General features: G+C 61.3%; 1 protein-coding gene across 1 annotated transcript in view; it reads right to left on the bottom strand.

Moving 5' to 3' along the window:
- Adap1 (ArfGAP with dual PH domains 1) overlaps nucleotides 1-13725 on the bottom strand; it is a 29590-nt gene that overhangs the window by 10717 nt on the left and 5148 nt on the right. Inside the window, exons 2-3 of the mRNA XM_015502069.2 lie at nucleotides 12816-12907; nucleotides 6493-6575 (exon numbers count right to left, since the gene is read on the bottom strand). Coding sequence (XP_015357555.1) covers nucleotides 6493-6575; nucleotides 12816-12904 — 172 coding nt within the window. The 5' untranslated portion in view covers nucleotides 12905-12907. The remainder of the gene's footprint in view (nucleotides 1-6492; nucleotides 6576-12815; nucleotides 12908-13725) is intronic.

Genomic DNA, 13725 nt, shown 5'->3' with positions numbered 1-13725 from the left:
AAGAGGTCCGGGCACTCCTAAATGGCTGGCCAGCAGCCACAGTCCCTAGAAGGGTCGTGTGAACACTAACTCCAGGCCGATAACTCGAGGCCGCCTGCTCAGAGCTGCTGGGGCCACCCCTCGGGGGTATGGGAGAGCCCCTCCCCACTGCACAGCACCCAAACCCTGAGCCACCCCTGGGGGAAAATGCTGCCAGGAGGTAAGGCCAACAGTCCTGAGACCCGCAAGTATTCTGCCCCACCCGCCTCCCATCAAACCCCACAAACATGTCACCTCAAGGTATTTGGCATCCTCCCCCAGGGACACCCACACTGAGCAGGTGCCCAGTAACTCTCTGTGCTGGGCACCAGGGCTGACCCCACCACACACCAGGCAAGCCAAGGCTGGGCGAGGCCCTGTCACTCAGGAAGTCCCAGCCCACTCTACCTCTCCATCTCCCTAAGACAGGACAAAGGTTGAGGGTGGTGGCAGCCCTGGGACATCCCTGCCTGGTACAACCAGGCGTCCTAGGAGGGCCACCACTCAGCCCCAGGAAGAGAGGCAGAGGAGGCGGGGCCATTCCCGGAGGGACCCAGTCTTAAGGGAAGGAAGCCGGGTCTGCTGGTGAGCGGTGGCCTGGACCCTGGACAACGTGGGGCATTGTGTGGGCCCATCAAAGGCCACCATTGAGGCTCGGCTGGAGGCAGGGACAGCTATCACGGGGTCAATCCAAGAGCAGGGGCCTGGGAGGGGCAGGCATGAGGACACACCCATAATGCCCCACATCTCCACATACTGGGAAGGCTTGGGCACTCCCACACACCAATGGCCCTGGACAAGGAGGGCCACTCAGAGGGTGGGGGGACAGGGCTCTGCTCCTGTGAGGGGATCTGTACCCCAGTGTCCCAAGCCCCTGGCTCCAGGACATTGAGACAGAAGTGAGGGCCTGCCAAGGACTCCGCCTCTCCCTGACCACCTGGGGGCAAGCCTGTCACCAAAGAGAGCTTGCAGGCTCCCCACCCCCACACCCACCCATACGGAGCCCCGTCTGCTCCCTTGGCACCCTGAGCCAGGAGTGGCCCTTGTTCCTCCTGAGCACTCTCAGCCCCCCAGTATCCTGGGCGTGGGGGTCTCATTCCCAGCAGCTCCCACATGAGCAGGCAAAGTTGGGGGCCACAAGCACCTGCCTGACCCTGGGCCTGGGACCTGACTTCTCTCACTCTCCCTGGACAGTGAGACCACTCCCGAACCCCACTCCAGGAGAGGATATGCCCGGGGGACCCCAGGCCTGCCCTGCCCCCGACTCCCCAAGAGTGCTGGTGGCTAGCAGGCCCTGGGGACATCCGACCTGGAAGGGACACTTGGTCTCTGCCTCCACAGAGCTCCCCTTGTGGGGAGGATCCAGATGGGGACCCAGCAGGGTGGGGGACAAGAGGCAGGGTTGGTGGGCGCCAGGGTACCTGGAGACCCCGCTGTCGGGCACCTCCGGCTCCCAGCACAGCCAGTCCCGGTTGACTTTTTCTTTTGAACTAATTTTAGACTTCAAGGAAAGTTGCAAAAAATAGTCCATGCAACAGCGAGGACGAGTGGTGCTCTGTGACAAGCCAACCCAGACGGCCACGTGGTTCACGATTCCGTTTATGTGCAACCCACGGGGACCGAGAGCGCTGCTGGACGCCAGGGCTGGAGGGGTGGCAGCGGCTGCCTGGGGACAAGTCTCCCCGGGGGGAACTGTTTTGAAGCGCTGGCTGGCGGACTCTGAGCGCAGGACCACGAGTTTGACGCTGGGCCTTCCTGCTGCAGCACCCACCGGCCATGCGCACAGCGTCCCTCCTGCCCTTTCTCCCCTCCCCACTCTCGGGCTTGACTGGAGTGGATGACCTTGCCCACGGGCAGAGGGCGGGTCCGTCATTTCCTTCAGCTTCTTTGAGTAGGTGAGAGTGAGATTCCACCTTTCCAGCAAGAATGTTGAAGGACCTGGCTTCTCAGTGCACTGAGCCAGGTGCCCACGTCACCCGTGACCCCACTAAGTGTCGACCTGTGGTGAGGGGCATCCAGGTCCCCCCCTTCCTGGATGTCCCCCACCACCTGGCCTTTGGTTGCTGACCAGCCTTGGGGAAGACACTCTGAGCCTGTGGCTCCTCTGCTCTGGCCCACTGAGTCCTGCACTGGCTCTTGGTGGAAACTGTCCCCTCCGCAGCAGCCCTGGGAGCCCACAGTTCTGGCTCATTCCAGGGCAGGTCTGAGGTCACTTCTTGGTGCAGACTCCCAGGCCTCACCCCATTTCCCCTTTCTCCACCGGGAGGGACTTCTGCATTTCACAATGGCCTCAGGGAGGGGCCCACCTGCCATCATGAGAAAGTCCTCTGTGGCAAACGAGGGGCGGAGCCAGAGGGGCCTGGGAATCCCCTGGGGCAGCCTGAAGGGGCTGCAGCGGGGAGCCCTGCTCCCTGCCCACCCAGGGAGGCTCCTGTCCACTCCACCCACCTGGGCACTGCAGGAAGAGGGGGATCTGGAGGGGGACCCTGGCTCCACCTGAGCACTTGGGACCTATCGTCCACCCAGCAGAGCGCCAGGTTGGGGTTCGGGGTGCGGTCCCCCAAACACTCACTCTGCCCCCAGAGACAGGTGGGGAGACTCTCACAGAGCATGGCACCCCACAAGCGGAGACAGTGGCCGGGGGCTTCCCCACTCTGAGCCCAGCTGGCAGAGATGGCCAGGAGAGGCAGACACTCTGCCAGAGCAGGTGGGGGGCAGAGGTGGCTTCAGGGGACCTGAGCACAGGGCCGTTCCAGCTCCTGGATCCCAGGGGACCCCAGCGGTTCCCCACCACTGGGGCTTCATATGTCCAAGCTCTGGCCTGTGGCTTGGTACCTCCCATGTGACCCTGGGGTGCCGTGTGTGTGGGTGGCTTAGTGGAAGAAGGGTGTACTGATGACCCCAGGTCCTGCCCACACCCAGGGTTCAGTTAGGAAGGGCCACCCAAGGGTGGAGTGTTCAGGCCCCGTGTCGTCATTGTGGTGGCAACGCTTTAAAGGGGAGAGAATATAAATGTGGTGGGTCCCTGTGGTGGTCTGTAATCCATCCCTCTGTGCAGGCAGCACCCGAGGGTCCTAGGGTCTTATTTCCTCCTCGAGGGGAGCCTGATCTGAGCCCTCTGGGGGCCGATGCTGGGTGCAGCTCCCGGGCAGAGATGCCAAAGGTGGGAGGGAGAAGACCAGCTGCAGAAAGGACAGGAAGGCCCCCACACAGCCCGCCAGGGTCAGAGTTATTTCTCATCTGGGGAGGGTGGCACCCAATCCCACCTGTGCCAATGGCCCCCGAGGCAGAGGAGAAAGTGGCTGGAACAAGGGACCATGAGGTCTCCCTCCAGCCCGCTCCTCCTGGCCAGTGGGATCCTTCCCCTGGGTGGACGGCCCTACCCCCGCTCCTGCTCTGTGCCCCCCAGCCAAGCTCCAGGTGTGTCCGGAATCTCGTGGGCTCAGCTGAACTCTGCCCCTCACAGTTGGCATTCAGAAAGATGGGGTGCTCATCCAAGCCCTCACCTAGCCCAGAGGGCCCCTGCCCTCCCACCCTATGAACACCACACTGGCCGTGCAGCCAGGACACAGATGCATTCAGATGGCCAGCCCTCCGTGAGGGAATCCCAGCCTGGGTCTGAAGACCATGATGCCTTCATTAGATCTGGCAGGACATCTCCTGCTTAGCCGTGGCCCACCAAGGCCCATGCCAGGTCCAGGCTCCGCCCTGCCAGTGTGCACCCTGGGACATCTGAGCCTCTGGAGTCTGTCCTCTGGGAGGCCTCTGCTGCCCAACGGCCCAGCGAGTGCCTTTAGCTGCATCTCAAACACTCCACAGCTGGCATTGGTCTCAAGACAGTAATGGGATTCCGGGGGATCCTTGGGCCTGGGGAGGCCTCCTGACTTACAGTGGTGTCCCCACTCCCTGAGCCCTGCTTATGAGCTGGGAGAGACCAGGTCCCTGGTGACCTAAGCACCAGGAACTGACACCCCAAATGCACCCACAGGATGCTTCACCCTCCAACCTGCTGGGGTGCCACCTCTTGATTTTGTTGCCAGCATGCACCCCACTTCTGGAACCTGGACCCCAATTCTTCTCAGGAAGACCACTGTGGTTCCAGAGGCAAGCATACAACCCAGGGCCCTCCGTCACCCTGGTTATAGTGATAGGATCACACGTACAACCTGGACTAGTCAGACCAGCCAAGACATTCCTGGCCCCTCTGTGCATTCCACTCACCTCTACCTTGAAGCCCCAACAAGAAGGATGTGAAATCCAACTCTGCTAGAGTCAAGGTGCCCTCAGCAGTTTGGTTCTAGGCCAGAGAAGCACAACTGGAAGGTGGTGACCCTGAAACCAAGTCCTGACAGAACACCACTTAAACCCTAGATCAAGCTATGCCTGAAGCTAGACCCAATTATGTGAGCCAATCCATTTCTAGATTTGCTCCTCCCCAGTTGATTTTCTGTCACTTACAACAAGAGAGTTCTAGGAAGAGACATCACATTCAGGGATAGGGTTACGTCAGCCCAGCCTGCACCTGCCTCTGACACAAGGTCATACACCACCTTGTGATAAATTGCTAAGGTGCTTATGCCAAAGACGAAGGAGCTCTGGGTGATCCTCCTGGGGCTCCATCATCAGTGGGCTGGAGTTCCAGGCAGGGTAAAGCACAGGAGTGCCCAGGGCCGAGGTGGGACAGGGGGCCACTGCTCTTTCTCGCATCTGCTCTGAAATCTGGGACCCTAGAAGAGGCAGGACTGGCTACCTGGGGCCGACAGTAACTGGATCAGAGGGGTGGGATCCTCCTCCAGAACCTGCCACACGGCTGTCTCAGCTCCAGGCTCTGCCCTGGGCACAACCTCTCTCCAAGCAGAGATGGAAGTCATCCTTCTTTCACTGAGCGCCTCAGACATCGTTTTAAAGCAGAGCCCACTCACGACGTTGAACACCCCCCACCTCTGCTGGCTCCAGAACATCCCCAGCACCCTGCAAGAGAGCCTGGCACCCATTAGCAGGAACTCACGCCCCCACCACCACCACCACCACTGACCTGCTTCCCCCTTGAGACGATCCTTTCCTGGACGCGTCCTGTGGAGCCTGCCCTGGACGCGCCATGAAAACAGAACACGACATGTGCCTTCAGGTCTGGCTTCTCTGGCTCAGCATCACAAGGTCCAGGTCCGCCCCCACCCCCACCCCCGCCCCGTTGTGGCTGAGCAACGTCCCTCTATGCAGAAGGCCACACTGCCCATCCCTTTGTTGGCTGATGGCATCTGGGCCGCCCCCCAACTTCTGGCGGAGGCTGCTGTGGACATTTGTGCCCAAGAACCTGCTCCAGTCCCCATCTCTGGGGCAGATGCCGAGGAGCGGAGCCGCGGGGTCTCACAGCAGCCTGTGCCCCGCAGCCTGGGGGCTGCCTGTCTTGGATGTGAGGTGGACATGGCGCTGGCAGCAGGGCAGTGCTGTGTCAAAGGTGTCAAAGGTGAGGCCTGCCCAGGGCTCTGTCTCCGCACAGAAGGGACCTGGCATCTCCAGACAGCCCTTGCTGCTCTCGGTTCAGCCTTCTAGAACCCACCCGATGTCGGCTGTGTCAAAACCAGGCCCACGGCTGCCCTTGCTTGCCTTGGCTGCCCCTCTGTCAACTGCAGGCACAGGAAACGGGGGAGGCTTACAAAGCCAGGGCTTGGTGATGTGCAGGTCTCAGCTGGGTGGTACCCACCTGCCAGCCCGGCCCAGGGGCCAGCTGTCCAGCAGAGGCCCAGCTTCTCCAGAAGCCCTGGAGACTGGGCTTCTGAAGGGTCCTCCCCTGGAGTGGCGTGGAACTACCTCCCCTGCCCTGGGGAAACAGCTGGAAGCCCACCCACCACACATAGAATAGTGAGCAGGAGGAAGCCCTGCACATCCAGGCTGGGGACCCACTGGGGCACCCGGTGTTTTATTTTACTTATTTATTTATTTGGGTACCAGGGATTGAACTCAGGGGCACCTGACCACTGAGCCACATCCCCAGCCCTATTTTGTATTCTATTTAGAGACAGGGTCTCCCTGAGTTGCTTAGGGCCTCACTTGGCTGAGGCTGGCTTTGAACTCTCGATCCTCCTGTCTCAGCCTCCAGAGCCACTGGGATTACAGGTGTGCGCCACCACAGCTAGCAGTACTTGGGGTTTTAAATGATGTTCACAGCTGCAGGGCCACCTGCGGAGGGTGTGGCCTGAAGCTAGGGCCACCTACTGTGTGATGGGGAGACTGAGGCCAGGAATGGGGGCCCCTGCCCACAGCCCTCCTGTGGCCCCTTCAGAGGAATGGGCAACCAGCTTGTGGCCCTCACAGGCACCACACACAGAGGGGATTCAGCTCCATTCTGTAAAGCAAAGCACGTCAGGACGCCGCAGGCTCCAACCAATGAGCCAGTTACCAGAACAAGATCCTCATAGTGCTCTGGGGAGGGAGGCAGAGACGGAGGCCAGATCCAGAGGCCGGGCAGCTCACCTGCAGAGTAGGGCTCCTGCTTCTCGGGGATGATGAACTCCTGCCGCTCGTACTTGGCTCGGATCCACTGCTCTCGCAGGAGCCTGGGAGAGAGAAGGGGACTCAGCCGGAGCCCTGATCCCACCCTGCGGTGGAGAGAGCCCTTCCTGAGAGGCTCCAGCCTCGGGGCCAGCCTGGGCCAAGGCCCCGGAAGTAACCAGTGGGTCAGAAGCTCCAGAGGTGGGCACGTGCTGGCGGCCCCACCTGAGGAGAGGTGCTTAGGTGGAGGTCGGATCCTGTCCCCCTCTCTACATCAGTGGGTCCTGATGGCCCGGCCTCACCCTGCCCCTGGAGGTGACTCTTCTTGGTCCCCTGCTGCCCCAGGTCCTGATCTCCCTGTGCAGCCAGGTCAGCAGGTGAGGGACCTGAGCCCTGTGCTCAGCCCCCTCCAGGGTCCTTCAGTGACAGCATGCTCTTCCGCAAGCCCCCAGGGCTCAGCCTCAGCTCCCCCAGCTCCGCCCCTCCAGGGCCTCAACACCCACCTGTGGGGCTGTCCCACCCCCTGAGCCCCTCCGCAGTCTTCAGGCCACAGCCCTCCCTGCCCCATGACACTCTGCAGCAACCAAACTGGCAGGAGGCTCACTCATTATGTGATTTCTCTGTGTGTCCGCCTCTGAGTCCCAGAGTGGTGGCACTTCCTGGTGGGAGGCCAACCAGGTCCCGTCTCCTTCCTGCCTTGGTCCAGCCACCACCCATCAGGGTTGTGTGCAGGACAACAGAGCCCGTAGCCAGATGCCTGGGCCCTCCCTGCCTCTCCCTGGCCTCGCTGCTCAGACTGGGGATGTGGCCTCCCTGCCCAGAGCTTGTAGGTGGCTCTCGGTCCCTGACAGCAGCTCACTGGAGACACAGATGCCCCCTGGCCAGCTGGGTGTCCCTAGGGGCCAATCAGGGCCAAGACTGAAGAAAGGCTGCCATGGGCAGAGGGGGGTAATGTGGCCACCACAGCAGGTGAGCCAGGGCCTTCCTGTCCCCGTGGCCACCACGGCGTCTCTGCCTCTCCTGACACATGTGAGGTCAAACCATTACGTTCCAGGCCAGGCGGGGCCAGGGGCCTCAGCGCTGTTCCTCAGGTTTGGGGTTTTTCCATTTCTGGTCAACTACGTGGAACAGACTAGGAAACCCCTGGGTTCACATGGGGGTCCTGGAGTCAGCCTTGAAGCAGGGAGTCACATCCCTGTCCCTGGGGACCCCTGGTGTCTCTGGCGGGTGGAGGAGGTCCTCAGTTGCCATAACAAACTACCCCAAACTGGGGGGCTTGAAATAGCAGGAATACGCTCCCCACGGTCAGGGGCCTGAAGTCCAAGGTCAGGGTGTGGAAGGGCCTAGGACACTTGCGCTCCTAGACGTTCTTTGCCTTGTGAGGTCTCGTGTCCTCTCTCTGTTGTCACGAGGCCTCCTCCCCTGTGTCTCTCAGTGTCCCTCTCCTTCCTCTCACGGGGACACCAGCCAGGCCCACCTAGGGCAGGATGACCTCACTCAGCCTGAAGACATCTGCAGAGGCCCTCTCGACATGCCAGCCTGCACAGGTGCCCTGGGTCAGGACTGGAGGCAGCATGGCAGGTCACACTCAGCCCTGAGGGGCCCAGCCAGGGAGCCAGCTCCCCTGCTGACCCCAGCACTTAATCTGGGGATGTGCGATGGGAGACCCCCATGCCGTGCGAGGGGCAGCTATGGGGGGGCGCTTTGAAAACATCATAAACAGCCGTTGCAGGGTCTCAGGGTCTCGTGCCCATCACCATGGGCCCCAGTCCAGGAGAGCCAGGTGCCCAGCTGGGCCTGCCTCCACCCTGGGGTTCTGGCCTTGGCCCCCGAGGCCCTCTGCATTGGGAGAGCTGGTATGGACGGATCCTTCACCCTCACAGCCCAGGGCCGATGATGACGCCCAGTAGGCAGACGGCACCTGGGGGACCAGAACGGAGCCCCAGCCTGAGACTCCAGAGGTCCCTGCCCACCCATTCCTTGGGGTCAATCCTGTGTTAGGGAAATCGGAACCCAGGCTGCACAGCCCCCCTCCCCTCAGGGCCCCTGGGATGGGGATGGGTCCCCTCAACCTGCAGCAGACTCTGGGCTGGGTCACGGCTGGGCCAGAGCAAGGGGGACTGAGGGTTGGGCAGGTGTTAGGGGTGACTCCCTCCCTAGGACCCCCACCCCCGCAATCCTCCTGTGCATCAGGGTTGGCTGCTGACTGTGCACATCCTTGGTCCCCTGCTGCCAGGCATCCCCTCCCCCTCTGCTTGAAGATGCTGTGGATTTAGGACATCATAAAACCCTGCCCAGAGGTGGGAAAGGCCAGGCTGGGCCTCTTCTAAAAGTCTCCTCCTCCCCCCAGCTCACCCTCGACTCTCGGCACCCCCCAGGTGGCTTCTGTCCTTCCTTTGTATTTTGGGGACAGAGACAGTGACCCAAGCCCATGGACCCCTGCCACTCACGGACCCCTGCCACTCACGGACCCCAGGCACTGGGCAAACTCCGAGGCTCTGGGCTGAACTGCCTTCCTCCCCTCAAGTCCTGAAGCTGCAGTCCTGACCCCCGGACCTCAGAGGCAGCCTTATTTGGAAAAAGGTGAGTGCAGATTTGTCAAATTAAGATGAGGTCATACTGCCGCTGTTGATCCCTCATCCAATAGGACTAGAGCCCTAAAAGGGGAAATTTGGACCCAGACAGACAAGAGGGGCAACCACAGGGGGACATCACAAGAAGGGGGCCACCTTGGCCTCAGGAGGAGCCAGCCTCCGCCAGCACCTACAGCCTCCAGAGCTGTTTCAGGTTCTGGGGTTTGGACTTTGGTGCTCTGTGAGTGGCCCCAGGAAGCCAGGACAGAGCAGGCCAGTCAGAGGGGACACCTGCCCATCTGAGGTGCCCAGGAGCCTCCGCAGAGAGGAGCAGCCAGCACTGGTGCTCAGCCCCAGAGCTACGCAGGCCTCCCGCCCACAGGGAAGCAGCTCAGCAGACTCCCTGTCAGGAGAGCCTGGGGGCCCTACAGGGTGTCCTGCTGGTCTCCCCTAAGTCATGGCCTTCCCGCCACCAAGGACGACACACCTGGGACCCTCAGATCTCCTGTGGCTCCACACTTCAGAAAGGAGGGAGGGAAGCCGCTGACCTGAGACACCTCCTCCTCACAGCCCTGAGCAGGGGCCCTCCTGTGCTGGGGAACACGAGCCTCTGGAGGCCATGCGGTGCCTGTCCTGCCTGGAGGTGACCTTCAATGGACACTGGGAAGCCATGGCGGCAGGGTTTGAATCCTGGGATTCCCAGAATTGTTTGTCCTTCCCAGTGTCCCTGCTGCTGCTCTGTATGTCTGCAAAGATGCCACCGAGGCACCTGAGCAGTGCTTAGCCGGGCACAAGCCTCCACCCTGACCTGTCGGGGACTATGGGCTCCAGGGGACAGAGGGAAACACCAAGGCCTCCCGGGATCCTCACTATGCTGGTCAGGAACCAGTCACCTGGGCCTACCATCTGGTACAGCACCGTTTCCACGAAGCTGAGGGTGGCCTGAGTGCCGGAGCCTGGGGCAGGCCGGAGGAACAGCACCCACAAACCCCCAGAATGGGAGGCACTGGCTGGGCCCCCCAGAGCCACAAGGTACAGAAGCCAAACCTGCAGCCATGGCGGTGGGCAGGGACCACCTCCGGTTCACTATCCTGGTGTGGCCCTACCTGTGAGGCTGTCCTGGACACCGGCTCTGACAAGGTCTGGGGACTCAGGAGCCAAGGACCCTAGGCAGGCTGGGGCCTTCCTATACCCGCCTGGTGACACCAGCAGGCCACACGGCCCCTTCCGGTTCCTCGGCACCCACAGTTGACACAGGAATTCCCCCTCTGGCTTTCCAGGGCTCCATGTCACCTTACAGTTGACAGAGCTCCTCCCACCACTTCCTCCAGCCGGCTGCAAACATCCCCACCTCCTGCCCCTCCACGAGCTCCACGGTTCACACAGCACGTTCTACCCCGTTCCGTCCATGTTACAGCACTCCACGGTTTACACAGGGATTCACACAGCCTCTTGGGGAAGTGTCAGCCCCAGAGACCCTGCCTAGGAGCCTGGGTCACTGAAAAGGCCCTGGAGCTAAACACAGCCCAAGGAGGAGGAAGTGGAGGGGCTTCCCGTGTCGCCAGGGGGCGCCTGAGGCACACATGCAAATAACCTGGCCACCAAGCAACCTCTGGGTGACAAAATCATGCTCAAAATAGCTGCCCACAGTCTGGGCTCCCGGCTCACACTGAGGACCCAGCAGGACCTAGGTGACAGATTTCCCTGTGAGCGTGAGGGCTGGGGAGAGGTGGCTCCTGCAGGTGTCCCCTGAAGAATCAGGCTGAGCTGCCGGCTTGCCTTCTCCTCTGTGACGGGGTCCCAACAGGACCTGCCTCCCAGGCCCCAGTGAAACTCACAAATACCTGCCAAGAGCCTGGCGGGGCCTGGCACATGGTGACCCGGTATCAATCACAAACACAACACCAGACACCAAGTCACCTGCTGCCAGGACACGCCCCCAGCTCCTCTTGCCCTAACAAGGCCCCAACAGGCCCTGACCACGAACAAGGGTGGGCTGGGATTACAGCCAAGAAACCCACCCCCTCCCACCCGCACCCCCAGATTCCCTGCAGATCCCATGAGAATCCCCTCCCCGCTCGCTGTGCTGGGATCCACCCCCACAGGACCCTGATCCACAGCACCCCAGGGATAACTCCTGAGGGACAGACCAGGGCAGCAGGGGAGGCCCCGGCCTGCTGACCTCTAACCCCAACCCACTGGGGCAGCAGCACCCTGGGAACCTCACTGTGGGGAGTGGCCCCACCCACTGGGGAACCTGGGGCCCAGATGTTTGGGGACATCCCTCTAAGGGGTGTCAGGGAACACATGAGCCTGCACCCCGCCTGCGATTCCGCAGGTGTCCCTGTGGGTGGGTCCAAGGAGTTTGGGGTCACGGAGAAGTCAACCAGAGAAAATCGCTGAGCAAACAGGAGGCCGGGTGGGGCCCAGGTGTGCAGAACTGAGTCACAATGGGACCTGGGGAGCGGGGTCTCACGGCAGCCTGGGGATGGGGGGCGCAGAGCCCGGTACTGACTCCTTTTCCAACAAAGGGAAAGTTCCAGGAGGTGGGGCAACTTGGCCAGCTGTGCAGTTCTGAGCACCAACTGGCCCTCCCACCTGCCAGCCTGCCCCCTCTCATCCCTGTCGGGTGACCCCCTGACTGGAATGAAGATTTCTGGGCTGGGATCCCCGGTTCTGTGCCCTCTGGGAAGTGTACTCAGGACCCTGGGCCTCAGAAGTACCCAGTTAGGCCAGGCCCCCTTGTCATCCCAGAGGCTCGGGAGGCTGAGGCAGGAGGATTGTGAGTTCAAAGCCAGCCTCAGCAACTCAGTGAGACCCTGTCTCTAAATAAAATATAACAAAGGGCTGGGATGTGGCTCAGTGGTTAACGCCCCTGGATTCAATCCCTCGACCCTCTCCCAGCTTCCTCAGCCCCAGACCCCTGAGGCCCTGGCCCTGGCCCACTGGGCAAGGCCACAGGAGAACCAGGGAGGTGCTCAGCCCCACCCAGCTCAAGGGAGGGCGGGAACTCCAGGATGCAGTGGCAGCCAATCAGAGCCAGCTCGAGGCGCTGGTCAGGGTCAGGCAGAGCCAGGAGGACACTCCAGGTAGGGAACAGCGGGCCAAGGTCAGGGTGGGGCGGAAGGCGCAGGGTGGGTATGGGAAAGGGAAGACCCGGCTAGACAAGCTGGCCTGGGGACCTGGACGAAGCTAGCGGACCACACTGTCCCTCCCTGGGTGGGGCAAGAGGAGGGCACTGGTACAATTGAAGCTGTCACCTCCTCACTGTTCCTGCTGGGGCTGGACAGATGTGGAGGCTGAGGCTCAGGGAGATAGGTGAGTGGTCGCAGGGGGCCCCTGAGAGCCATACCACGCCAGTGGCATCAAGAGACCCCCTGAGGCCCCCCAAGGAGAAGGCCCTGCCGTGGCCCACCCAGATTGACTGAGCCCTGCCCGCCCTCCTCCATCCGTCCACCACACCAGGAACCCAAGCCAGACAAAGGGGTCTGGACCTTGGCTAGTTGGCTCCCTCCTACCTGCTCAGGACCCAGTCCCAGCCCAGAAAGGAGATGAGCCCCAGGGACCAAGCAGCACGGGGACGGGGACGTGCTCTCGTGGGCCGTGGGCCTCTCTGCTGGGCAACTGGGACCTGGGCATGGCTGACCTTCCCCCAGACTCTGGATCCTCCCTGCGCCCCCCAGCCAGGCCCAGGCTGTTGACCAGAGGCCCTGACCAGGCCCGAGTACTCACTGGCAGTCGGAGAACGTGGGCCGGTAGTAGAAAGACGGGACTTTGGACTCGAAAGTGGCTCTGGCGGCTTCATTCCCATGGGACGCCATGAACTGCAAGAGAGGGGGCCAGGGTCAGCGCCCTGGAGTCCCAGGTCAGGGGCAGGCTGACCCCAGACACCGAGGGCTTGGCCGGCAAGGGACGGGAACTCCATGGCCCTCCTGTCCCGGGCACTGTCTGAGTGTGGAGAGAAGAGACTACTTTCCACGGCCCATGGAGGGGCTTCCTGAAGAAGAGCCCAGCCAGGGTGGCCGAGAGCAGAGCCCCCACCCGATGGCCCTGACTCCACCGACACGTCACTCGGTTTTAAGCCCACAGCCTCCTGCAGGCCGGGCGCAGAGATGCCCCATCTCTACTAGCCAAGATCCAGACCAGAAACCAAAGGCAAGGTCCAGACCACAGTCCACAGTGGCCTGGAGGACAAGGGTGGGTCTGCTCCAAGCCACAGGAAAGCCTCTGTGGCCTTTAGAGCTGAGGCTGATGGAGGACCCTCGTGGGATATGGATATGGCCTCCAGGTACACATAGACAAAAGTCCTGTCCTCTAGGGGTCACTGTGGTCTCAGGACCATGTGGTCATGAACATGAAGGATCAGAGGGATCAACTAAAGGAAATCACAGACAATGAGACCATCCCACGACAGGCCAGTACCACATGAAAATTCTGAAGTCCAAGGCTTTTATTTTTTAATGAAATGTCAGTTCTTTAGGGAGCTATATGGATATCAGAGCTGTCCACTCAGCTAACCATTGGAGAAAATGCCCAAGGTGCAGCTCAGGAAAATAGGTGCAAAGTTTCTGGGAAAAAAAAAAAAAAATCACATGCTCTTTTTTTTTTTTTTCTTTTTTCTTTTCTCCTCCTCCCCTTCCTC

This window comes from Marmota marmota, unplaced genomic scaffold (genome assembly GCF_001458135.2).
Source record: "Marmota marmota marmota unplaced genomic scaffold, marMar, whole genome shotgun sequence".
Classification (NCBI taxonomy): Eukaryota; Metazoa; Chordata; class Mammalia; order Rodentia; family Sciuridae; genus Marmota; species Marmota marmota.
The sequence above is the reverse complement of the archived record's forward strand: the minus strand, read 5'-3'. Positions and strand labels throughout refer to the sequence as shown.